Source organism: Zeus faber (assembly GCF_960531495.2).
Source record: "Zeus faber genome assembly, chromosome: 1".
NCBI classification, from domain to species: Eukaryota; Metazoa; Chordata; class Actinopteri; order Zeiformes; family Zeidae; genus Zeus; species Zeus faber.
The window spans coordinates 41,123,414-41,151,063 of NC_137193.1; the positions used below are offsets into that span (position 1 = coordinate 41,123,414).

General features: G+C 43.5%; 2 protein-coding genes across 2 annotated transcripts in view; both read left to right on the forward strand.

Moving 5' to 3' along the window:
• The window catches only part of oaz1a (ornithine decarboxylase antizyme 1a), an 8,903-nt gene extending 2,142 nt beyond the window's left edge, over positions 1-6,761 (forward strand). Inside the window, 5 exon segments of the mRNA XM_080001320.1 lie at positions 2,578-2,635; positions 2,637-2,723; positions 5,042-5,217; positions 5,333-5,418; positions 6,121-6,761. Coding sequence (XP_079857446.1) covers positions 2,578-2,635; positions 2,637-2,723; positions 5,042-5,217; positions 5,333-5,418; positions 6,121-6,251 — 538 coding nt within the window. The 3' untranslated portion in view covers positions 6,252-6,761.
• A 16,499-nt stretch (positions 6,762-23,260) lies between these two features.
• On the forward strand, positions 23,261-25,545 carry org (oogenesis-related gene). Its single transcript, XM_080003746.1, has 5 exons — positions 23,261-23,351; positions 23,441-23,518; positions 23,912-24,128; positions 24,990-25,144; positions 25,331-25,545. The coding sequence occupies exons 1-5, from the start codon at positions 23,304-23,306 to the stop codon at positions 25,493-25,495; spliced, it is 663 nt and encodes a 220-aa protein (XP_079859872.1). The 5' UTR covers positions 23,261-23,303; the 3' UTR covers positions 25,496-25,545.
• Positions 25,546-27,650: the final 2,105 nt, after the last annotated feature.

A 27,650-nucleotide genomic window follows, 5' to 3' on the forward strand; every position in this document is an offset into this window, starting at 1 on the left:
AATAAACAACAGCATAGTGCTCTCCATCACATCTAGTCCCTCCTGTAATGTTTGAGCATCATCGTCGTGCCATATGCTTGTCTTTTCCCCTGACTTTGCATTATAGTCATTTACAGGAAAAGACATTGGTTACATAAGGAGAAGCTTTGGACTCATTCACCATGTGACCACTGCAGCTGTCTTAACCAAGTAGACCCAGCTCGCATGGGTGTGTTGCTGTGTGCTTCGACACAGATTTTAAAGAACGTTGAGGTCTGAGAGAATTCCATAAAGCAATGGTGTTTGGTTGGCTCCTGTTTTAGATTTACAGATGGAAGGGCCTTGTCAGAGCACCCTCTTTGAATGAAATGCCCCATTTTATTGAACGCCATATAACAGGCTGTGAAGATGAGTGGGCAATGCTTCGAATAATGTACATGAACTTGGTGAGGTTGAGACTTGGGGGTCACAATGGTTCTCTATTGGATTTCACACGTCTGTTCCACATATAGCACAGTGCTGATGTTTACGTAACCCTGCATCTGCTCTGGAGCCTGGCTCATGGTTTTGTTCCCTGCTGAAGCTTTGGTCCTGATCAGCCCTGGAAACTTGTATCCAGATAAATCTACATCGTGTTTACATCCAGTTGAGATCACACCTGCTTCATATTGCGCCTCAATCTATTTTGAACTGTCCACTTGACATCGGATCACCCAACACACATTTTTGAGTTTTAGTTCTATACAAATGCGCTGTTGCTTGACTAGAATACTTCGATTTACAGACAAAATTTGCCCCATAATCACCATGCTTAAAGACGGGCTGTTCAAATCTTAGCTGATGCTGGCTCATAAGTAGAATTAACAGGCAATGGCAGAACAGGTCCAAAAATGTCATTTTAGAGGCCATTTTATTTAGGTTTAAATAAATATTTTAAACCATGAAAAAAAGGGAAACATAACATTTGTTTCCTTTTTTTTCAAACTTATGAAACTTACATTTAATTTAAAAATACATTTGTGCAGAGAACTCTCCGAATGTGCTCAAATTTAAGTTTAAAATCGTCTAAAATAAATAGCTGTGACCTATCGCATCTTATTTCTGTGGTTGGTCTGCACACATCTCATATAGAGGTAGAAACAAAGATAAAAACAGTAAACATGTGGAACACAAAACCCTGAGCTCTTTTCAGTAATGAAACTTGGCGGTAAGGTACAGTAATTATTAGCCTGTACTGTGTACTTTTTATAGCTGCAAACATGACCTATTTTTGAAAGCAGGAGACATGCATATTTGGCTTCCCAGTTTCATTCTCTGTGTCCTCACTTGGACACACTGTTGGTAAAAAAAAATGTGGTAATGTTTACAGTTTTTGTCGGCACACATATTTTGCTAATTGGCTTGCGCCACGGTTAAACTATATACTGTATCTGCTTGGTGATAGGCTGTTAGTGTTGTATGTTGCTGTGTAGATTAGGAGATGTGTGCCTCAAGAGCTCATCGTAAATAAAATCTCCCAAACATTATCATCGTTATCAAGGCAAATTTTATCACAATGTGTGTTCAATGTCTTAGATAGTATAAGAAAAGATAAAACTTTATTAATTGATTAAAAGATTAGAAATGACATATGGACAGTGTCTGTTAACTAGTGAGCAGCATTGCTGCATGCATGCACAGTAGTAACAGCAGTTACCAGTGCCTGCATTTTTAAATGTTTGCCATGTAGTGTTCACTATCTGCGGCCTCAGTACGTCACCGCTGTTGGTGATCCTTAAAGGCACATATGCTTATTCTTTGTCAGTTTTATATTAAATATGTTGTTTGCTCTGTAATGTATATCTTTAAAAATGTATATGGTGACATTTTGTGGTTCAATATTTCTCTTGCCTTTGAATCAGGGCAGCCCGTCTGACTAAGTGGATTGTGTAATCTTGTGCCTGGCTGTCGATTGGTGAGAGGTGTTTAGACAAAATGGTGCAGTCCTAAAGTGGGTCATATGTTAGATAAACAGATTGAAACCGCTCATTTCTGCTGCAACTTCACCACAGGATTCTCAACACAGACTAACTCAAACTAATGCTATAAAAAGCTTGTCAAATATGCTTTAAAGTTTGATGTGTCCTGGAGCATGGTGATTTATGTAGGGTTGTATTCCACCAAAATTATTTGATACAATTTTGCAATCAAAATTCCGGTCAAAACTCTCTACAGAAAACGGTCTGTTGCAATTGAGGCAATCTTCAATTTGAAAGCCTGTAATAATTCAGAATGCTGTTTCACAACAGCCATTATTTAGTTAGTTATTCGATATTATATAAGACTTGTCTTTGATGGTTGTATAACAAAAACACCCATGGCCCCTGCTGGTTACTCATTGTGCTCAAGCCAAGTATTCCTTCTGATTAAACTTCAGTCCCTTGTGTCGCCGAGGCTGAACTCACGTTCACACTTGTGACAATTGCACCTCAATCTAACTCCGCTCTTGGCGACCGTGTTACTGGGTTACACAACAATGCTTTTTTTAAACGCCCACTTTTCCTATAGTGCGTCCAGCCATAATGTCTCTGTTTTGTGTGCGCTTTTTTTGCCCTCCAGTCCCAGGAGGTGCTCCCGCTGTTGCAGTAACCCCTGTCCGGGGCCTCTGTGGTGCTCCTGATGCCCCTCACCCACCCCTGAAGATCCCAGGTGGGCGAGGGAATGATCAGCGGGATCGCAATCTTTCAGCTAAGCTCTTTTATTCTGTGAGTTTATTTAAAATAAATAAAATACATGTGTGTGTGTGTTTGTTTGTTTGTTTGTTTGTTTGTTTACAATTAATGAATAACATTATTTACCATTCAGGAATTTTACGGTTAATTGCAAAATTAGCATCCAGACACATCCAAACAACATTTGAGCCTAATACTAAAGCCTCATTTACACAATCATTTGAGGCCAAAGTGCTACCACGCCGATTAGCCTGCTTGTTCTCACTTACACTTTGTGTTTCCATTTGCAACGGAGTTGGAATCAGCACCAGGAAGTCCCGAAGAAAAATTCCAATAACTACAACGGATGACGCAATGTTAATGATGCAACAGTTAACATTTCCATCGATATAAGGGCCTTGGCCACGCAATCTTTCCCAAATTAAGATTTAGATTTGTTTGAGTTCCTCTGATTTTTATTTATTTTTTTCTTGCCACTCTGCTCATTTATGTGCGTAAGCAGCCGTTACAGCTACGTAGCGAGTATCATTTTCATTACCAGCTATCCACTGTTTGTTGACGTATCAATAAACATTTCTACCGTTGTGGGGAAAAAATATTTATTTTTTTGTTTGTTTTTTCTTCAATATTCACAACTGGTGAAAATGGGTGCACAAAAATAAAAATGCCGCCTGGCTTCTCTCTTACGAAACATAACACATATCCGATGTGATGCCTGTGATGAGAAACCAATCATAGGAAACTTAAGTCACTCAGCCAAACACAGCGCGTTTTGGCCTCATTCAGTAGGGTTACTAGCATACCGAGACCGAAAATCCAGGAATAGCCGGAACAACCATGCTGAGAACCTTTCAGCCTGACTAGGTAAAAGGGGTGTGAAAAGTAATGCTACCATTTTCCACTGTTATTAAATACCACCATAATCACAAATGAGTTGACTATGCACATCAGATGGAACACTGAAAAGTTGGCAGAAATGTCATTCTGTATAGGATACAGAAACGTATCGATGTATCATCAATATTGGGTTGAATCAAATTGTGACAATGTCAGACCTGCAGACTTGCATGCATTTTGTGTACCAACCATGCAATTCTTGGTCAAAATACGCAGGTATGAAATTCCAGCTGAAAATAAGCAAAAAATATATATTGTATTTGATTTGCAGAAAACAATCAATACAAAACGGGGACCGGTCGATCACATATCTGATTCTGTGCCGGTGAAATTTACACCCCGCGATACATCGCTCATGTACTGTACAGGTAAAAATGATCCGATACTCAAACCCAGTACAACGTATTGTAACGTAGTTGCGTTGTTGACCCTCACAAAATAGAGCGAAAGAAAGAAAATGTGGGCTGTTTGGAGGTAAACAGAGGGTTGTTCGTAGTGCACTTGCTCCGCTTGTGATGAAAGGTTTGACTTTTTTTTCGAGACTCTGTTCTTGATAAGTCACTCAGTAAAAGGAGTCGTTCAATTTGATTCAGTTGGTTTAATGCACGGTGAGCGAAGGAGATCTTCCAGTGAACGAGGCCATTTATTTTTATTTTCTTTTTTTATTTTGCAATGATTGCAATTGATTTTGGAATGGCTATATACGTGTAAAATCAAGTTATATTTGCACTTAAGAGTGAAAGACTTTTATTTGAAGATTGAACTGGACATTTCCATGTTACTTATATGTTTGTGTTCTACTAAAACTCAGTGGGAGTTACAGGTTGGACCCTTTTCTATTTTATTGGAACTCAGTCACCATTCAATTTTGTATTTTATGGGAAATCAGGGATAGTTTCATGTTCTATTATTTCAGGGTGAATAATGAACAATAGTAAACACAGTTAAAATCAGCAATATCAATATTGTAACTGAAAATTGCAGTGGTAGTCAGTGTGTGCAGTCTGTCACGTAACTGATCAGATCACGCAATGTATTTGTCTGTATTTGTTTCTCCGATCACGGATATAAACTCAGAATGATCAGACAACAATGTAAAGGGTATTTAATAGTCAAATTTTTCATTATGAACATACGATTGAACGGAAATTGGAATCTGCCAAAATCAGAGAGCCACAGAGACTCTGTTACACTATTGTGGGACTTTAAATATTCTCCCAAGGTCTGCGCATTTGAACTTATCAAAATCAAATCATGAGAACGTGCCTGATACCCGGCCCCAACAAACATGTTGGGGCCGGGTATCTAAACAAGTTAGCCCTAACAAACAAGTTCAAATCTCAAAATGATCTTGTAGTGTTTCATTACTCTTTAGGTATCTCGGCTGAAATTGATCCATTCTGTCTTTTCTGTTTTGAACTTGTTTTTGCCTCTTTTCTCCTCATTCCCACCAGGATGCCCAGTTGCTGGTTCTTGAGGAGCCCCCGCCTGCCAACGGCAGAGTGCGATTCCTTCACTTTGAGCCCAGACGCTCCGAGTGCAAGCACTGTGTCTGGAGGGCGGCGCTGAAAGGAGGGAACCTCTACGTGGAAATCCCCCCCGGAGTGCTGCCTGAGGGCAGCAAAGACAGGTGAGGAGGGTTGATGAAACCGATTAACTCATGACACCATTTTTTAAATTCAGTTTTAAACCTCTTTATATTTCACTTTATATTTTACTCCTGCCGTGTGTTTTTTCCTCCCCAGCTTTGCTCTCCTGCTTGAGTTTTCGGAAGTGCAGCTGCAGGCTGAACATGTGTTCATCTGCTTCCACAAGAACCGCGACGATAGAGGTGAGGTTCTCATCTCGACCTGTTCTGATGTTCCTACCGTACGACAGTGGGGAAGTCTGGAACACAAGGATGAAATCTGGATGCAAATACACGTGCAACTATAGTCCTGACTTTTTTCCAACATTACAGTGGCAGTTTGGCAGTTTGAACTTAGAAACTTGGATCAGGATCTTGTACGTGCTGCGTCACATTAGCAACATTAAACCAAATTGAGCTGACAAAATAATTTCTGGATTTTATTTAATACATCCCAAAAAATTACAGTGGCGATTATAGGAAAACGCAGATATTTTTTTTACCAAAATCGTATTTTTCAATGTATTGAGAGTCGACAGTAGTGGTTGGCAGCAGAATCTTTAAAATCGATCCAGTTTGAGTAGAATTGCTGCCGTGCATTGTTCAATGGCACAGTTACAATCACGCTCTTCAGCAGCCGCCAGTTTGATTAAAATAACAATAAGGTTAAAAGATACTGGAGCTTTCTTTTAAGATGATTGGGTGGATGTGTTGAAATTGGATGTGATGTAATTATGACATATTTAAAATGTTTTAATCCTAGTTGTAAACCGATGATTCCATTAAAATGTTGTCACATTAATCTTGCACACAGCATGTTTCTCAGTCGTCCCTACTTGCCAATAAGATTCTGTTGTTTTATTTGTTAACTGAGATGAACTGTTTGTCCGCATCTCCTTCCCACAGCATCCCTACTGCGTACGTTCAGCTTCCTGGGCTTTGAGATTGTGAGACCGGGTCATCCCCTCGTCCCTACCCGCCCCGACGCTTTCTTCATGGCTTACAGTATTGAACGGGATTCCTCTGACGACGATTAAATTACACTCAAATCGCAACCGCTGTTTGTTCTTGTTCTTTTTTTTTTTTCTTTTTTTTTTGTGCCCATCCAAATCGTACCCACCTTTTTTATGTTGTATTCGAAAGTGAATATTATCAAGCTCAGTGTGGTTGAGGTTTCCTGTGATAATTTTATTTTCTTTGGCTTTACCTACTATGTGCTGTGTTGCAATGATGTTTACACTCATGTAAGATGTTACACAGAGCAGGAAAATATAGGCAGGCATCAACTTGAAACCGGGACAGCGACTCCTCCCCACTGCTTTCCTTTTCATAACGCGTAGTGCTTGTTTCCACTGTGTGCACCTCAATGATCATCTCTACAATGTAATATTTATGGTGGAAGTTTTACATTCATTTTATTCATGTAATTTTTTTTCATGATCATTGATTGTCATGTTAATATATTTTTAATGTGCATGGATTTAAATTTCTTTTGATTCACTGCTTGTTGTAACTGCTAAATAAAAGTGCTCACTTTAGAAAGCGTAGGTCTTGTTAAGTCACTTGGACAAGTTATCTAGGGACATTATATGCCTGCTTTCTTTATACATAAGCCACTCAGCTGGACCAAGGTTCCCAATTTTCTTGGTTTACCGGAACAAACTCAAGAATACTTATTTTTTCTTGCAGACACTTGTGTCGCCATCATTACCCCCAAACGTATAAAATTAAAGTTTCAACATTAAAGCTGATATGACATAAAACATCATTGGCACCAACATAATTGCAACGTTGGGAGCAATTACAAGTTTCACTTTCCTGGCAGTTTGATTGACAATTCGAGAGACCTGTGAGAGCAGACTGGGAGGAGTGGCAAAGGGCAAGAACTTCAAAGTCCTCGATCAGGCTTTGTGATGTGGAGAAGGCCTGAAACAAGGTTACACGCAGCAGTGTGGTTAATTTTCACAACTCAGTTTGTCTTATTTTTGTGTCCTTTTATCACAAAATGACAAGTTTTATCTAACAGTTATACTGTAAATCATACATTTAATGGCATGCAGGAAATGGGACAGTGTTTTGAGTGGAAAGCAGAGTTACATCAAACATATACTGTATATATGAATATAGTGCTCGACCTCCAGTGCTCGGTTGCTGCTCCACAGTGTAACCCGGTGACCACCTGCAGCAACAGGACGCACAGCTGTTCTCCATACAGCTCACTCTGCACGGAGAAGCTTTCTTGAAGGTAGTCTTCTAGAGTCGCTTGTGGCAGGTCTCTTTCAACGCTCAGAGTATCCACATTGAAGAAACGACAGGACTGTAGGAGGATTCAAGTTGGTGAAATCAAACTGGCTAAAAAGGCTTTGAGGGTTTTTTTAAAGCAGTGTGTCTTCCTCATTTAAATGGCTCCCAGCCTCTCCATCACTCTTATCACTGTTTCGCTGTCAGAAAATGCCAGATATTTCATGTAGAGCCAGTCCTCCCATTGCAAAGGAGACTGGTCTTGCACCAGCCCCCTCTCTGCCATCTTCATCACTAGCAGGGCGCGTCTGATGGACAGCCAATTATCCACAAGGTGTTTGATGGACACTGTGATATTAAGCGTGAACAGGACATCCCGAGGGCCCCAGAGAAGGGCCTGGATGACGGCCTGGGCTCCGGACATCTGTAGGCCGCTCGTCTCGTCCTGGAGCCAGGAGGCAAGATCAAGCAGTCCTTTTTTATGTGGACTGTCTGTAGAAGAGCCCTGTGTGTGAGGGGCGAGGCTCTCTCCAGGGTGAAGACAGTGTTGAATCAAAGCTCCGACCTGGGCGTTGATAGAGGAAAGAGTATGAGGTGGTTTGGTGAGATGTGGCTGATGGCTGAGCACAACACGGGGGGCACCCCATCTTCTCCATCTCATGTGGACCAATTTGTATCTGTCATTCCACCCTGTTTCTTCCACCAGGCTGCCTCGAACCGTTGTACTGGGATTGGTGCTGCTCCTTTCTCTTTCTGCTTCTTCTCGTGGGTTGTGGTTCACCCAGCTGGGCCACACTAAGAAAACATGCCGAGGCCTCAGCTCGACTTCCAGTGCTCGGTTACTGCTCCACAGATGGTGTAACCCGGTGACCACCTGCAGCAACAGGATGCAAAGCTGTTCTCCATACAGCTCACTCTGCACGGAGAAGCTTTCTTGAAGGTAGTCTTCTAGAGTCACTTGTGGCAGGTCTCTTTCAATGCTCACAGAGTATCCACATTGAAGTAACGACAGGACCGTAGGAGGATTCAAGTTGGTGAAATCAAACTGATCTTTCACTACACTAGACTCGATACTGCCTCCAAATGGTGGTCTTGGAGAAGTGCGCTCTGAACCAAAGGCTACTAAAGGCTCTTGTGTTGAAGATGGTGTGCTTTGGTTCTTCTGAATGCTGTCAGGTTGAAATTGCACAATAATATCCTGGAGATTGATATGCAATGGGGTCTGAGTGATGGGGTGAGCTGAGGAAGGTGATGTAGCTGGTTTTTGTACCTAGATGAACAGAGACAAAATTAGCTTACATTTGAATCATTTGAATCTCATGGTCATGTTTCAAGTTTCTTTATGGCTCTAATGAGTCCCAAATGCCTGCATGCTTTTGCCCTTGCTTTTTGTACTTGGGTTATGAAAAGAACACCTGATGGCAGTTTGGAGGAAGTGTTTGTGGTATTGCGACATCAGCGTGCATACAATGTCGCTAGGACACACTAGCACAGTTATTCTATTAAGTTCTGTTTTGTACTTAGTTGGGTTACAATCCCCAGTACAATGTAATTCTAGGTGTAGAATACATCAGTGAATGCATTACTCAACCCCTGGACACAAGAAAAAAAACTGTTTACCTACTCTTTCAATTCTGAAATTATTTTTTAAATGTCTTCTTCATCCATAATCAAAGCTGCAAAGCTGTGAGATTGTGTGACCTTACCCTTGCTCCAAGCAGTCTCTTTGGAAACCTGTGGCTTTGCAGGGCATAGTACATTGAATCTCCTATCTGCCTCGGCATGCAGCCTCCACATGGCAGGAAATCCTCAGTTTGGTATGAGCCTAAATCTGTCTCAATAGCTTCACCCTGCAGCAGGATGCCAGCCTCCACCTGCTGTGCTGCGCTCTTAAGAAATAGTAGGTGGCGTTTCTGAATTCTCTGGGAAACAACATCCTGGTCAGTGAAACTGCTGAAGAAATATGGGAGTTGTCCATCAGGTGTATCAAATGACAGATGAACAAGGGAAGGCAATAGCACTGAACTTCTTCTGACTGATGGCTCTGCTTGTCTTTCTTTATGGAACAGAGTATCTCTTATGGGTCCCAGCATGTAGAGGGGGTTGTCATAGTTGTGAGGGTTTCGGTGGAGATTATGTAGAGACAGAGGGGACGTCGGAAGCAGAAAAGAAGGTTTAGGCGTGTCCACACCAGGGAGGGACATGGTGCGAGCCAGCTTCTTCTGAGGGATGGGCGGTGGGGTACCATCTGAGAAAAACCTCTCCTGATGACAGCGGGAAGGGTCTGGGTAATGCAGGGGTTGGAAAACAAAGTTGTTGAAACATTGAACAATTGCAACCTACACAGACAACTAAAACTGACAGCAGGAGAAGGAACAGAGACTGCATCTAAATGCACATAGTGTTGGGTTGTGTGGATCAAACCCATTTGTTTGGCTGTTTGAGGGTGTGTTTGGTGACGGACTTCACTTCCTCCATTTTAATTCTCACGAAAAACAGGAACAATGAAAACGGAAGAGTACGCTGGAGATGCACTTTGTTCCCCATGACAACTAACTGAACTGCTAGTCACATTTTAACTGTCAGGGTCCCATAGCAGTCAGTGATCCAGTAAGCTTGAAGTGCAGCTCATCTTTGGATTTGACTTTTTACTGAAGTTTGTTTAAGTTGAAGTTGTTTAAGTATTTTATAGCCTTGTATCTCTGTTATGCCTTGTCTAAGGACAAAGGACTTTAGCTCGGATTTTCACGTAGTCCCAAACCAATTTTCAAGACCTTAAGAGAATCTTAAGGATATCGCTTATTTTAAGGGACCGTAACAGCCTGCTCCCATGATCAGCAGTTATTTGATGTTAGATGGTCTATATACAGTATCTAACAGACAGATAAAATAAGTAGTAGAATAGTAGTCAGCCAACGTCCTGATTAATGACATGCTCGAACTACTCATGTAGTTCCACGGAGCGTGTGCAGCAGGTACAGCCCAAACACAGTTCAGTGTATTTTAGTTGTGTATTGTCAGTCCTGAAAACCTTGAAACTCACCATAGCGTTGGTGTATGGGGCATTGGGCTGCATGACAGTCTATGGGTTCAGAGAACACATCAGTGTACGCAAAAACTTGGTGCTGGGGACTGAAAGGGCTGATCAGCTCCTGCTCAGACTCCTGGTCCATGCTGGAGCTTCTCGAGTACCTACAGATACACACATAGTACCTTAGGTCACAATAGGAAATACACATCGATATTCTTTGTCAAGCATTCATCAGAGGACAAGCACATGCATAGGTAAACTACAATTATGCACAGCAACCACTACTAACAAGTGAAAGGTCCAGAGACCATGCCAATATGGCAACCATAGAACAATAATGCCTGAGAAATGTGTGCACAAAATCATAAAAAAAAACAACAAAAAAAATAACTTTGGCCATTTGTCTTACTTGTGTTGTTTGATCGGCAGCACTGGAGGTCCGCTCTGCTCTTCTGCTCTGCTGGAAGCATCCTGCTCCATCAGGTTTGAGAGAAATACCCAACTGCTTTCACTCCACTTTGCTCACGGTTCACTACTCTGTGTGTTTAACACGCCTAGAGGCAGCTCAATGTCTTTATAGAACATCACTTGAAGCCAAAATTTCTCCCCTTGTCTTTGTTACTCTGTCTATTCCTCTCACTCGCTCTTTTCTTTCTGTTTTAAAAATAGGTTTTTTTTTTCTTATCTCTTGCACTGATCTGCTGCACTTTGAGGTTGGCAGCGGAAAAGTAGAGTCTCATCAGGGGGGTGTTTTTTTGTGTTAACCTCAACTTGACAAAATGAGGAACAGTTGAAGAAAAACCCCTCCAGCACGCTTTCGTTTTTCATGTATTTCCTTCAGTTACAGAACCATCAGTCCCTTATTTTAAATTAAGTTTCTACACACACTCTTCGGCAGTGTTTCCTGAAGATGTTGTAATGTACTATAATGTTATGTATTGACAATGTATAATGGAGTTTACCTTGAACTAACTTTACAGCTGAAAAGAAACATATTGCGATACAATTATGGCTTAGGTTACTGGGTCCCAGCTTCCATGACACTGCATTCATAAAGAGCAGAGTTAAACTCACAGCAATATGCATCAAAACCACAAACCACAGCCCCAGCATATGAAGCCAAATAGAATATTATGCACACAAATTTGTCTTTTTCAAATGTATCATTGATTCTGTTACAGTATTACTCACGTCCATGTTCATTACAACTTACTAGATATTTATTTTCAAGGTGTCATTGCCATATCATTGCCTCATCCAGAGTTGGACATAGGAAAGGCTGTTATTCACCAATTTGGGGAAACTCTCATGAGGCGAATATGGATGTATGAAATGAATGAAGCTCCCACTTAGTTAGGTGTATGAAATTATTGTATGCGTGTACAGCCAGTGTGCCGTCGTGCTGCGTATGGTGTGCTCCTGGCGTACCCACCAGGGATATTTTTATCACCTCTTCTGCTGACGAACATGGTCCCAGTACCGTACCAGTACAAAAAAAGCCCACATAGGGACCGAACATCGTTTTTGTGGTTTTATTTGTTGTGGAAAATCAAGTAAAGCAACTACAGTCAATACGAGAGGGCAACAAAACAGCTCATCTGACCACATTTTTTGCCAGATTTAAAATATTAAATATGCTTTTCTTAAAAGGTAGGCTGATAATCCAAATTCCCTGCGGATTTTCTTCATCTTTTCTTTACATAGAGGCAGAAAACATCGGTGGAACAGACACAGAGAAACACTTACTAGAAAATAGGGTTAGGATTAGATTAGATTAGGGTTTAAATCCATCCTCCTACAGAAAATGTGGTTCTTCAAGGTTTTATCTTTTACCTTATTTACCTATGTTGGAGGAGGTTTCAGATGTTTTCACTGTTACTACTTGAATCTATTATCTTACAGTGGGAGGCGTGAACCCAGGAGGCTCGGCGTTCGACCTTGCGGGCGGTTTTGGTGACAAGCAGGACTTGGAACTTGCCAAGTTGATCTTCGTAGCTTCTTTACGAGGACCCAGTACTGATGTTGGAACTGATGGAGGGGTTTGTGCTCAGGCGGTTGTTGAGCTGCTTTCACCTGGGAGGATAGAGTTGACATGGCAAGTGACAGAGCTTTGCAATAGTTCACAATGTCATCATCGACGCATTGAAACGGTTGTGATGGAGTGGGTTGAGCCAGTACAGGCAGTTGAGCTGTGCCCTGTGGGGTGTGGCGTTCACAGATCGTGCAGCTGGATAACCACGACTGGATGACTGTTTGGATTCCCGGAGCATACCAAACCTCATGTATTGCTCTCACCATCGCATCGGGTCCGGCGTGATCAAGGCCGTGTGCTGTTCTGATGAATGGGAGGTACACAGCAGTAGGCAGACAGGGGAGACCATTAGGCCCGTATCAGATTCGGTGGAAAATGTGGAACCCTTAACTTTCCATTCCTGCATTTGTAGCTCACGTCCGGATCTCGATAGTAGCAATTTCAGTGGGGTCATTGTCAGTGTTCAGGTCCGTCACCACAAACAAATGCACCGGCCCGTAACAGTGGCTTCTTTTGCGCATGCATCAGCCAGAGCACTTCCTTGTGTGACAGAGTCTGTGTTTGGGGTGTGTACGGCACATTTCATTACAGAAATCTCCCTGGGGAGCTGAATTGCACCTAAGAGTTCTTTCACAAGTGTGTGGTGAGCGGTGGATTTTCCTGATGATGTCAGAAATCCGCTCTGTTCCCACAGGGCGCCGAAGTCATGCACCACACCAAAGGCATAGCTGCTGTCTGAGTAGACATTCACCATTTTTCCCTCAGCCAGCTTGCACGCCTCGGTCAGTGCAATGAGTTTGGCGGCCTGTGCAGACAGCTGATTAGGGAGTTTTCCTACTTTAAGGGGTTGCATGTCTTCCATCGAAATGACGGCAAAACACACACTTAATTGACCTGTATCTTTGCATCGTGAAGCCGATCCGTCCCCACAGAGGGTGAGGTCTGCATCAGGGATATAGTCCTCACGGAGGTCAACCCTAGGCCTGCACGTGATTTTGATGGTTTGCAAGCAGTCGTGTGGCACTTTATTTTCTGTGATGTCAGTGGGGTCGAGTAGGGGGCTTGATTGAGTGGGGAACAGCATTGGATTTTTATGTTGGGCATGTCAAGCAGACGCACATGATAAAGCAAAAATCTTTGCAGTGTCATTTGTGTTGGTTTACCAGTTTGTAGGATCAGTTCTTCAGCGTGGGCCACCATCAGCATGCACTGTGAGTAGCCCACAAACGGCGCGGCAGCTGTTACTGCCTTTTCCGCTGCGACCACAGCAGGTAAACACGCCGGGAGTCCAGTCGCTACTGGGTCGAATTTAGAAGAGAAATATGCCTCCGGGTGGAGTTTTCCCCCATGGGGTTTACACAGCACCAATAGCATATATACACCCTTTTGATTCACAAACTGAGTAAACGGGAGTCTATAGTCAAAGAAACCGAGTGTGGGTGCGACAGTAAGGGAATGTCTCAGATCAGTGATGGCCACCCGAGCCTCGGGTGTCCATGTCACCGCATCAGTCGGACTAAGATAGGAGGCATGGACAAGTGCAGACAGGGGGGCCTCACATGATGCATAGTCAGGGATCCATTGGTGGCAGTATGACATAGTGCCAAGAGAAGACATGAGTGGGCGTTTTGTGTGTGGGAGATCAATAGCTTGGATAGCAGAAACCCGTTTTGAGGACAAACATTTCCCCTGGGCAGAGAAGAGAGCACGAGACCCAAATAGGTGACCTGCTTCTGTACCAGTTGAAGCCTGTCACGGCTGACTTTATGGCCGTTGTCAGCGAGAAAGTGCAAGAGGGCGATTGTATCTGTGTGACATTGTTGTGTGGATGTGCTGGCAACGAGGAGATCATCTACATACTGCAAAATAGTGGAACCTGCCGGAAGTGTAAACTTAGCGAGGTTATGTGCTTAGGCGGCGTGGAAAGCGGCCTAGTCCATGTCCAAGTGGAACCCGCAAAAGTAAAGGTGAACCAAAACTGACTTTCAGGGGCCACAGGGACAGAGAAAAATTTTTTCAGGTCAATAACAGAAACAGGCCGCTCCTGGGGGAAGTTGTGTGAGGATTGTGTGTGGGTTTGCGACGACAGGAGCCCCGGGTGCAACAGCAGCGTTGAAGGTCACAAATCTTGGACAAATCGCCAATTTGTGTGAGTTGGCTTGCCTTTAATGGCGGCCTTCTTTACTGGAAATATTCAAGTGTTTATAGGCGGATTGGTTATTGGGATGATGATGCCTTTTTCCACGAGAGCATTGAAAACGAGGGTTATGCCGTCTACAGTGTCGTGCGGAAGGGGGTATTGAGATTGAAATCCCATATCAGCAGGACCGGAGGCCCAAAGACATTGGGGAATAGTTCTTAAATCGTATTCTTTTAATAAGCCTATAAACGGAAAGCTGTTATCTGCATCGGTTGCATCTAAATCGACGGGTGTAACTTGCTGCAGTGGTGTGGTGTAGATGTCGGTGGACAGGCTATAAAGCGTGTTGGCCGTGGAGGGAGAGGGTTCCCAGTCCGAGGCGCTTAAAGCACAACGGAACCAGGGACCCAGGTCCCTCCAGGCAGGAGAGGGGGGTTTCGCGAGTGAAACATGTGGTGGCTGGATCCATGCCAGTTTTGACTGTTGTGGTGTACTGAGAGAAACGGAGCATCCTGCATGGGAATGGTTGAAGTACAACCTACAGAGTGTGAGAGTTTCTGTTTGTGGTGAAACATCAGTCCATTGAAGCAGGTAGTCAGGATCATCATTCAGTTGCACAGAGGCAGTGCAGTGTAGATCGGTGGGTCGCATAAAGGAGACATCAGCCGACGTTACCTTCATGCCTTCATACGTTTTTAACAAATTCTAAAATGGAATCGATAATGTGCCATTCGAAAATGGTGCGTGCCGCGAGGGTAGAAAGGTAGAAAGGTGACCTCGAGACGGCCGTCACATGATATCACACTTATGCCAAATGCACCCATTCCATCACGGCCTAAGAGGTTAATCAGACACGTTTGAGACCATATAAATTTGTGTTTGTGGTTTCGGTTCGCGGTGGAACAGTCCAGAGGCTCCGTAAAGTATTTGCGCATGTGAGTATTGGCACAGCCTATGAGAGTGCATGTGTCGGCGCTGAGTATGGGAGTGAGCGGTGAATCGCTTGCACTAACAACAGAACGGGCAAATGCCTGAATCCACAAGAAATTGCAAATCAAGACCTTCAATTTTTAATGTGGTGGTTGGTGGCTACCAGTTTGTGTATAATACACTTGAACAATGAACACATTTTTGTCACTGTTTTGCTCTGTGTGTGTGTGTGTGTGTGTGTGTGTGTGTGTGTGTGTGTGTGTGTGTGTTTGTGTACGTGTCACCTGATCAGGGTGTGCAGAGCCATGGCTTGGGTCGTTCCCTGGGGTCCCCTCCTCTGATATTGTCCTGATTCCCCTGTTGTGCCCCAGTTGCCCTGTGGTCGTCTGTGTCGTAGCGCGAAACAATTGCGGGCCCAGTGTCCTTCCTGGCCGCAGCGATAGCAGGTGTTGCGGCCTGTGTTGCGACCTCCTTGGCCCCGGTGACTGATACGGCTCCCACGGAATCCCCCGCCTTGTTGAAACTGGCGAGAGGGGTTTTGCTGAGGCCGTGACGGACCTCGCTGACCTTGGACGATGGCCTGTGGGAGCATGGTCATCTGGGTTTGGGACTCATGTTGTTTCTTTTGATCTTTTTCCCGGTCTTTGTCCCTTTGGTGTGTCTCGTAGCCGTGTTCAGCGTGGAGGATGGTGTCAGTGAGCTTCCTCCTGTGGGAAAACCTAAGCTTTCCCATTCTACCAAATTTATCACTGTTCTTTCATCTTTTCCTTTCATATACTTATAGGATTCTTTTGATTCCCTAACTTGTTGATCCTTTTGCAGCGCGTTACTATTCGGGGTACCTGTAGTATCATGGTATTTTGCAGTCAGGTAACAGAGACCAACTCCTGGTTTGTTCACCTTTTATTAACAGTCTTCAGCAACATGTGAAGTGGCCATAACGTGCCAGGCGGGCTATCAGTGAGACATCACAGAGAGGGCAAAGGAGCATTGACTTAACATAGTCCCTCTACTGGCGAAGTCATATAACGGCACTCTATCACAGTACCCATCATGAGATTCAGTTAACAGTCCCGGACTGCACTCACCGCAGCTTCCAAAGCTGTCTCGCAGTCCCCGACTGCTATAGTATTATCCACTGCAGCTTCCAAAGCTGTCTCACAGTCCCTGACTCCTATAGCTACTTAAGCTATTTTTAGTACTATTCACCAATTGCGGCTTTTTTATTTTATTTTATTATTTTTTTATTTTTTATTTTTTTTATGTTTTATACAGTCGTCACTACATTTCCAGGTTTCTTTTGAACCTCAGTTGAAAATTTGAGAATAATGTAACCAACGTCTTCACGTTAGAGAAAAAATATAAATAAATTATGAAAATAATAAAAACCCGTATCATAAAATAACTCCTGATTTTAGATCTGATTTAAAAAAAAAATAAATAACTTTAGAATTAGAAATCTTCCTTTCTACCATACAACATCTGTCTTACCGTCGTCGATGGTCCCCCTGGATGCAGCTCGATCCTGTTACGTGACGCCAGATAGTGTTTCAGAAATTAAAGGGTCGCTTTAATCTGCAGTTTGTCAATCGGTGGTCTTAAATAAAGAGGCAGACAGACGTTGGTTTTACTTGTCACAAGGGTCAGATCAGAGATGTGCGAAGCAGCAGCTCTCTGAGACGAACAGTTTATTTTGGGAAGTCAGAAACAATATATAGTCAGTTTGGTGTCACAGATTCGTGCTCTTCAAAGTTAAGGTGAACTCTGTGACGAATGTTGTTCTTGATCTCTGCAACTGCATCAAGGTGAGGCCTGAACACTGATAGCTGTGTCTGGGACTCCAAGGCTAGGATGCCTGTGGGAAGCGGTGACGCCTAAACACTGATAGCTGCGTCTAGACTCCAAGGTTTGGCTGTCTGTGGGAATTATGTGAATTATGTGAAAATATTTATTTTGTTACAACTGCAAAATGATTGATTGTCTTGAAATTTAAGACAATATATGCCCTTGTGACTACTGCACTGTTTGGCGTTGATCAATTGTGCTTAAAAATGGTTAAGGAACCATTCACACTCTTGCCTACTTTTATGTCACTATAGAAAAACCTTTTCAACTCCCACACAGAAGATTATGTCATGATTCAACAGGGCGAATGATCCCCACTTGAGATCATGTTGTCGTGTTATCTATTCCTAGACGCCGCGATGACTCACTCTATTTTCCTTCGTCTATGGCACTCAGCTTCACAATGACACTGGGTGGATACTGGAGAGCTTGGGGAGACAAGGGCCTTCACTACAAAGCCACGGTAGGTGAGCATCATTAGGCTGCTCTTCACCGAGCATCTTCATATTCTCAGCCGCCTTCCTGGTCTCTCAGCCGGCCTGGTAGCTTCACCACAGCCTGACGAGCGCGTCAGCGTCCATTGAAATCCAAAATTAGTCTGAAAGGCGCTGACGTTGAAAGATATGAAAATGACGCGGGTTTCACAATTAATTTAACCTGGATTCATATAATTGGAGTGGGCACAATGAGGCCTTGGGTGACTCATCTTTCTGAACACAACTTGGAATGGCCTTTAGACTGCCAAAAGCGAAGAGGGATAACGACTGCATGTTGTTCAAGTTCAAAACAAACCAAATCTTCTCCCCCACCGTCTCCCTCCCTGTCTCTCGCTCTCTTGCCTGTGTAACATTGCAGTTCTGGTGCAAAACGGACGTGGGTTGGACCAAGTGGTGAAGATAGGGTCAGTTCATTGTGTATGTATGATGTATAAAGGAGGGAATAGCAACAACATGTGATACTGAAGAGGGGTGACCTTAAAACAGTTTTTAAGAAGTTTGAGTAATAATAATAATAATAATAATAATAGTAAATGTAGTTAATTATATTTTATGTAGCCTAAAGATCAGTTTGGTTATGTTATTGTTGATGACAATTTCATGCTTTCACACAGCTTTAAAAAACTGATTAATATTTTGGATTATTTTATTTTTATTTATTAAAACTTAAACTTTTGCAACACTAATGTGTTCAATAATATCAGAACATAGAGATTCTGGACTGTAACATTGTGGTTAATGTACTGATCATTTAATTTTTGGATTTGACAATACCTCCAATACCTGACAAAGTTATTCTCATAGAGGAGCTTTTATTCATGATAATGTGCTTTGTAAACAGCATGGTATTGCAAATATAAATGCATAATCATAACACAGTTTGGTTCTATGAGTTTCACAGTAAAGTTACACCAGATGTAATTGTTGCCAGTTGCTTTCTTTTATTTCAGTTTTAACAGAGTTTCAGAGTTTCATTCCTAGTGATGGGACATGAGGTGCTTCCTTATAATCTCATAAAAGCGGTGTTTAGGCTTGCTCTTGGTGGCTTGTCTTTGTGTAAATGAGGATGAGGATGACGTTGAGATGCTGCAGGAGGAGGCGGCGGATTGTGACTCCTCCTTTGATAATCTTCTTGGAGTCAGCGAGTCGGTTAAATCTTTAGAGAGCCTCTTCCAAGTGGCTGGCTGCTGGGAGGAGCTGTTTTGGATGTTGACGGCTTGTGTCCTTGTCACAGGGGTTTTGCCGTGAAAGCTTAATGCCTCCTCGTCCCTTTTCAAGCGTCGTACTCCGACCTGGCAGAGCAGAGCCTCTTCGCTGGCCATCTGAGGGCTCTGGCTCAAGGTGACGAACCCATACGGGGTGGTGACTTTGGCCAGGTGGGGCAGGGAGAGGGCAGCCCGGCTGCTGGGGTCCAGGCAGTGTTGGGCCTCCATGTAGGAGCACGGAAAGGAGCCATCTCTCCTCAGGAAAAGCTTCCTGTGGGCGAGGGGTTCAGAGACGCTCCGTTGGGCCTTTCGATCTGGTTGAGACGCGCTGTCCATGAAGGGTGATGAACAGGTTGGTGAAAGAGACAAGGACGATGCCAGCTCCGACCCAGAGCATCCGAATCCCTCATCGGTGTCGGTATCATCTGCCTTCCTGGTCGTTTCTGACCATCTCAAGCCAGCCTGAAGGGACAAACTCGGTATAGTGAACTGCGGGATGCTGTCAGGCGTCAGGATGTTTGGAAAACTGTTTTCCCGACTTGTCTGGCACTCGGATCCAAAAGAACTCCCCAAAGATTTTGGACTACTCCTGGCCCATAGGAGTGCACGCATCCCTGCACTGCTGTGCCGACGAGATGAGATGAAATCATCTGGAGCTGGTTTGGTGCTATTATAGATAGCTCCAAAACCCATTGTCTGTGTGACTGCCATGTTGTTCTTCAGAGTGACTGTTGTTTCTTCTCTCCTTTAGTGTCTGGGTCGGATTGTAGAATGGCGAGAGGAAGGAACACGGAGGCCTTTTATACCTGTCACCACACCATATTCAGGACCCTCCCCATGCAAAGCACCCAGACGTGCGTAAATGTGACGAAGCTGAGGGAAGGAAGTGCTTCCTGATTAGGGCTTTTGTTTAGAGGCTGAGGATCACTAGGCTCCTCTCTCTCCAACCTCTTGCCTTGTGAATATCCTGGTATCCCCATGCAGCTTCAAACAGTGGAATGGGGGTTAACTCAAATTAACTCAAATGGATTTTTGTAGGGTTCTTCCAGTGAGGCATCGGAAAAATAGAAGCCGTACAATGATAATTGCTCACAGAAATACCACAACATTTTTCATATTTGACGGAAACTTTACTTACTGAAAATGTAATTCAAGGAAAAAACACAACAAATAAATTACGTAAATTCGACTGTTATCGTAAATCGATGTGAATATGTCATAACTGAGACTGCGGATGTACTTCAATGCAAAAATGTAAGTTATAACAATTACAAAATGTGGTTTCAAGTAAAAAATGAAATATATATTTTTAATAAACACCACGTATAAAAAGTTTCCTACACTTACATGTACCACCTTTACTGAACAAACTGATAAGGAAGGCTGGCTCTGTGCTGGGGACTGCTCTGGAGCCCCTACTGTAGAGCTGGTTGTGGAGAGAAGGATGTTGCACAAGCTGCTCAGCATAATAGACCACACTGCACACCCCCAACACAACCCACTGGTCAGACAGCAGAGTGTCTTTAGCCAGAAGCCCCTCAGCTCCACTGCAATAAGGACCGTTACAGGAGGTCATTCCTGCCCACCGCAATAGACACCTACAATGACCTACAACTCCTCCTCTGAATGGCAATGCACAAGGCACATTTTCACTTGACATTTAACTTAAACTTTTAAGCTTTACCTTTGTCTAAGTTAAATTATATTTTATTCTATTTATTTATATTATTATTATTATTATTATTATGATTTTTATTTTGTTATTTTATATGTATAAAAACGTTTTTGTTCAAAACAACGTGTGTTTTTGTAAATGATGTGTGTTTTGTGTTGAATGTTATTGCTGCTGCAACACTGGGATTTCCCTTTGTAGGTTAATAAAGATCAAGATTCAAGATTCAAGAGGTTTATTTGTCACATACAGTGAAATGTTAATGCAAAGCACCCGGTGATTACACACAATATGTCCTAGAATAAAACACAGTAGCTACCTAAGAATTTCTACTTGACCAACTAACTAATTCCTAAAACGTAATGCAGTAAGTCGAATACTATAGAATAAAATCTAAATATATAGAATAGAATAAAATAAAATAAAATAGAATAGATAAAGGGAATATGCTTATGTATATGGGATAGGCTAATTATGTATATACAGATATGTGCATTAACGTGGCATGTGAATAAAGTGAGGTAGTGTTTGTGAGATGTACAGCACAGTATACAACAGTACGGCGCAGCAATACGGTAACACCGAACAACCCAGAACAGTGACACAGTATGCGGTACAGTATGCTACATACAGTACAGTAAGGTAGCGGAGCCTGTGTATGTGGCTCAGTGAGGACCCCTGGTGCGGTCAGCATTGACAGTTCTTATGGCTTGCGGGAAAAAACTCTCTTTGTTCTCGCTGTGTGACTGCGGAGGCGCTTGCCTGACCGCAGCAGCTGAAACAGTCCGTTGTTGGGGTGATGAGGATCCTTCATGATCCTACGGGCTCTGCTACTACACCTCCTGGTGTATAAGTCCTGCAAGGGGGGGAGGGTAGTTCCAGTGGTACGTTCAGCTGAACGCACCACCCTCTGCTGGGCCAGCCTGTCCTGAGCAGTACAGTTCCCAAACCAGGCAGTGATGTTGCCTGTCAGGATGCTCTCCACTGCTCCACAGTAGAAGGACTTGAGGATCCTCACCGAGACCCGGAATTTCCTCAGCTGCCTGAGGTGGTCAAGACGCTGCCTCGCCTTTCTCACTGAGTGTTTGTACAGTCCATGTTAAATCCTCCGTGATGTGGACTCTCAGGTACTTGAAGCTGCTCACCCTGTCGACAGGGTCCCATTAAGTCCCATTAATCACCAAGGGCGCGTCCTCAGTTGTAATCTTTGCCTAAAGTCCACAATCAGCTCCTTAGTTTTGCTGACGTTCAGGTGGAGGCTGTTGTCCTGGCACCAGAGTGACAGGTCAGCCACCTCCTCGCGGTAGGCCTTCTCATCGCAGTCGGTGATCAGGCCCACGACCACGGTGTCGTCAGCAAACTTGATGATGGTGTTGGTGCTGGACCTGGCCACACAGTCATGTGTGTCCAGGGAGTACAGTAGGGGGCTGAGGACGCAGCCCTGTGTTCAGAATGAGGGAGCTAGACATGTGCTTCCCCACCCTAACCACCTGGGGCCTGGCTGAGAGGAAGTCCAGGATCCAGGTACAAGTACACAAGTACACAAAGTACTTCCATAATAATAATTCTAATGCAAAATGAATTTTCAAGTTCCATAAATATTGTCTGCATTATAATATAGACAAGTAATCTATTAAACTTTACCTGTCAAATACTGATGTCACATTACAACTTAAAAGCAGTGGTTGATGTCTGGTTGTAATGGAAATCTTCATACGTAATGCCATTAAAGTTGGATTCGTGAAATGACATCGACATAACTACATCATCTTTATAACTTCAGTAGATTTCGCTGCAATACACAAAAAAAAACAATAATAGAAATGTAACACGTGCCTAAACTAATAAACTGCCCCCCTTGTATTGCTGCCTGGAGCTATGTTTATTATTATTATTATTATTATTATTATTATTATCTCAATTGCGGTGAAAATTGGGACATTTCCGTGTGTTACAGATATCTGTGGGGACAGGGGACACTATTAGCAGTGGTGATATTGAAGTTGTGAAGCTGTGGTGAAGTGTCTTTAATAGCCTAACTTTATCTTTTGACTTTTTACCTCAAAAAGCATAAAAGTGGTGTTCATTTGTGGTATTGATCTCGCTGAAAGAAACGCGTAAGTATCATAAACGTCTGTTTGCCACAGAGCTCGTTTTCTGCAATAATCCAATGGAGAAATCCCGTTGACATTTTACGGAGGGAGCCAAGGCGGCGCTGACTTCCGGGTACTCCGACAGCACTACGTCATCCCTGCAGTCCGCCGTAGTACTATTCCGGAAGTCAATTGTATTTGGCGGGATGCTGCAGTAGCCGCGAGGAGCTTGCCGTCAATTGGTGCGCCCTTCTGATTGGTCAGCGACTGATGACGCGCGGGGAATTCTCTCCTCCGATTGGCTACACCTCGATCCGCCTCAGCGCATTTGAACCCCGGGTCGGCGCTCGCTCTCCATCGACTTGACTTCTCGCCGTGTGCGGTGCCCGCTGCGTGTCCCGGGATGACCTCACAACACAGCGCCGAGCAGGTCCCGGTGGAGACTGCGGAGGTGGTTGTTGCGCTCACTTGCTTATGTGGTAGAACTTACTTGTTGCTCAAATGCATTGTTTGTTGTGTTTTTTTTTTTTTTTTTTTAAGGTCCAGGTTGTGGAGAGAAATGGCGTCTTCACCGCGGTGCTGCGCCGCCTGTCGGGGTTTTGGCCGTTCAGCCTCATGGTGCGTGAGTCGTTGATGGGAGGTCTCGTTATCTTTGGGGGCGGATTCGGTTCTTGCTCGGTGAAATGAAGAGTTCCTCTTTATTTTTCCCGTCGCTTGGTCCGTTTGACTCATTTGGCGCAATGCTCGGTCACTGAGCATTTCTGGCGGATAGTGAGAGGAATTCGTACAACGGAGACTTTTTTCTCTTTCTGTAAAAGTGATTTACTACTGACTCTATGGATGCCTGTCACGGAGCTGCTCGCCCACTCGTTGCTGGAGTGGCCCCCGAGTCATTTAAAGGATTTTTCCCATGCCGTCACTGAATGCATACGTCAATCAAAATGTTTGTGCAGGCTTCAAGCCTGAAAATCAACTCCCTTCTGGGTTGTACACTGGTGTCTGTCTCCACAGATCCGGGCGTACCGTGGGGTCTGGTGGATGCTTGGCTTTCCAGCCCAAACGGAGGCGCTCCGCACGGAGGCCGCCAGCCCCTCGGGCCGCCAAAGCCTGGCCGGCCGCAAGCGTCTCCGCCGAGCGACGCGTCTCCTGCTGGCCGTGCTGCCTCGCCGGCTGCAGGCGGCGCTGGGGTACCCAGTGTCCGCCACCATCGGCTGCTCCCTCTCCCCAGGTGCGGTCACACAAGTCGCTTGAAGGGGAGCCATAATGGTTGGGTTATCCCAGTTCCCTGTCACTTGCCCACTACTATGCGACCTGAAAGAAGCTCTTTTAACACGATAATGTTGTTCATGATCGTATGTTAAAAACTGCCTGACACTATTAAGACTGTTAGTTTCAGAACTTGAGCTTTCACTAACTGTAAGTGGGATTCCATGTATTCATGACTGTTGTATACAATTCCTTGTTATGAGTTTCGTATTATCTGGGCAGCAGTACAAGGGATCCCATTTCAAATTTTTTTCAAACAACTGACTCACATAGTAAAACGGTGACATGTACTTGCTGAACATATGGTCTAACAGTGGAAAAATAACACCCTTTAATGAATTTCCTTGGGTATCAAGCAGCCATTCCTACCCTAATGTACCTGGCTTATGTCAGGTAGATAAAGTGGAGATGGACCACTGCTTAATCTTAGAGTACTACAGTAATCTGATCTTTGTCTTTTGTATGGGACAGGTGAAATAATTTGATATAAAAGTTATCGCTTAAGCTTCTGAATTTATTTGCCTGTAAGCCAAGTACTCTTGTTAAAACATGCTTGTCTATAAGAGTTATTTAGTGCAACCTCTGAATTTACAAATCAAATTGCTGATTGACTTTAAAATACCAGCTACATGACTACTCAGATCTTGAAATTGCACCTGACCGCATCAGTCTGTCTTACTAGAAGAGTATGTTGAATGAGCTGAACTATTTAAGTATGGACTTTAGTTTAAGTGTGAACCAAATAAATGGGAATGCTCAACTTCTTTATGGTAGCTGGTTCTCCTGAAGCTGAGTTCTGCTGACAGAACATCTCATTCTGTAGACGTGAGAGTGTCTCCGACAAAGCCTTGTGGGAAGGGAAGCAAGAGGAAGCAGGATGACCTGGATGACGAGGAGGATCAGGAGCAGCCCACCTGGGTGGAGGCACTCAGCCAGGAGCTCACTGACGAAGGCTCAGAGGACGACCCAGACTACAAGGTTGGTGCGGTAGTGGAAACTTCTTGGCGAACTTGGTCACCTGGGGTAACTTGTGGCAGGGAACTGTTGGCGAATTTGACTTACTAAACGGCCAAATATTTCCACAGGGTTTTGGGTGTGGGATGTGGATTAAGCTTTTATTTGAGAACGCCTCAGCAATTTCCCTTTTATGCAAACATTTCTCAGCCTAGTTTCGTGGAGACGGGGAGTGAGGAGTACTGCTCTCACAACAACACGGAGAGCGACATTGAGGTTTCGGAGAAGGGCGTAGTCATTATTGAGGACGTCAAAGTGGTAATGGTTGTCACGCACGCTGAAGAATACTTGACTGGAGCGACGCATGCACCTTGACTTCACTTGTTTTTCACAGGATGTTCTTCCCGCTGCTTCAAACTGAAGTGTCTTGCCTTCCTGCTGTTTGTTTGCCATGTAATGTGTTTATCCATGTTTTGTAATAGTATTTCAATAAATATAATTTACTTTGTCTGGCCTCCTTGAGCATGACACTGTCCCCACCAGCAGACGGCGCTAGTGGACTGTTCACATTTTCAAAGCAGACTGGCCTCATCAGTGTGTACAACATCTTCCAATGACTAGATTGTTCCTGTACAGTAGGTGTTTTACTCAAGGTTGACACTAGACTTCTAGTTGCAAATGTGTTTGGCAGGTCTCTCGGACTAGCTATATGCAGATGGCCTTTTGGAAATGAGCTTTATTTTCTCGTACGTTACCGTATCCCTGCAAAACGTGTTTCTCACGCCACAGGGAAACTTGTGTCATAGACCTCCCAGCCAATGGCAATGTATGCAAGCGTGCCTTTTTTTTTTTTGTGAAAGGCAGTGCTTTCTGCTTTGAGATGCTGGGTTAATGTCCAGTGAGGGTACTGAATCCACACCGAAACATGTTAATGTTTACATAACTCAATGTCTAATCATGACTTACAAATCTTAACTCTACAATTCAGTCTAGCATGTTTTGAGCAAATTAATTGCTGACATGTGTTTAGAACAAGGTAGATGGTGGTGACACAGCACCTGGCACTAACAGATTAGTGTTTCAGTCCAGCTCTACATTCTGCTGAATCGGTTCACTTTTCAATTGTCTTTCCCTGCCGCAAGAATTTTAGTCTTTAATGCAGTCTCTTGACTGTTGCTCTATAGTTGAGTTACATAACTGTCTTTATTTCCTGTAGGGTTTTCCAAAAAGACAGCCAAATACTTCAAACATCAACATATAGCACCTGTAGGACGAGGGCACAGCATTTCATGTACGTTTGACGCTACAATTGGGTCAGGGTGGCATTATTGTAGATTTTCCGGTTTATAAACATTGTTCACAAGGGGGGAAGAACTTCCATTGGTGTTTGTAGAGATAACTGTGGGTCGGAAGCTAAAGCGGTGTCCGTGAGCTGGGATTGAACATGGAACACCCCAGTGACGGCGTGAATAGCTTAGATCCCAAAGAGCTGGAAAGCTGATAATGATTGACTGGCAGTACCGTTATGAGAAGGAGTAATTTTCCCCCAGTGCCACCACCCCTTTTATACACCTGTGCCCACTCACTTCCCTGCCCTGCTGCTTGGTGCTACTTCTGCTCATGTGAGTTGCTGTGGAAAGCCATCCAAACCTCTTAAATTGTTAGTTTTTAAATGTCCCAATTGCCTGCTTTCTTAAAGGAAATGGTATTCAATTGGTGCAATTTACTATAGTCTTTGCGATTGGTTTTTGGAGCATTAGATAATTTGGAAAGCTGTTCTAATATTGCCAATGTGCTTCCTAGTGTAAAGATCTTTTTTTAATACATTTAGAGTGCTGTACAAACAAGTGGCAGAAAATACATTCACAATGGAAAATAACTAAAATAACATGGACCGATCATATTTACACAAAACTGATGTTACAAAGAACTTTGAAGACTTTTGCCTATAAAGAGTTTTAAGTTCTGAATAAAGGCAACACATTTGGCAGGTCTAATTTGAGGGAGATGGTTCCAAAGAGTTGGCGGTCAAAGCACAGTCTCCTTTTGATTTAAAGCTGGACTAAGGAAAGTATAAAAGGCCTAAGTCAAGACGGACTGTAATGAGTGTTTTTGTTTGAAAGGTTGCAGTTGGAGTTTTCCTCCTGTCACTTTCTCTCAGCTGTTCCTGAGTCAGTTTGGTTCTCTCCTTGGAGCTGATCATGCATTTTGGGTTTTTATCTTCTGTTTACGGTGTATCGGAAATCTAGTTTCCCCCTGTGTCATGACCGGAGCTGTGGGGCAAGCGGTTATTTTTTTAATCAGTCTATTTGCTCTTGTGAGATGCAAAACGTCTTTTGCAATTATGGCCAAGAATTTGACACTGTTTCATCAGACTGTTCATTCCATCCCCCATGGTTTGGGCAGGGATTAATATTGTCTTAATGCATAATGAAGGCAGGACTAAATGTTATTTTTCTTTAGAGGCTTGTCTCCTGGCAAGACTTGCCAGCCTCGCCAAGAGCAGGAATATTGTAAAAAAACACAAAAT

Bases quoted from the DNA above. Each gene is read 5' to 3' on its own strand.
- org (XM_080003746.1), top strand. From the start codon at position 23,304: ATGACCTCACAACACAGCGCCGAGCAGGTCCCGGTGGAGACTGCGGAG. The intron at 23,519-23,911 runs GTGCGTGAGTCG...CTGTCTCCACAG, and splicing joins TTTGGCCGTTCAGCCTCATG to ATCCGGGCGTACCGTGGGGT. The intron at 24,129-24,989 runs GTGCGGTCACAC...CTCATTCTGTAG, and splicing joins CGGCTGCTCCCTCTCCCCAG to ACGTGAGAGTGTCTCCGACA.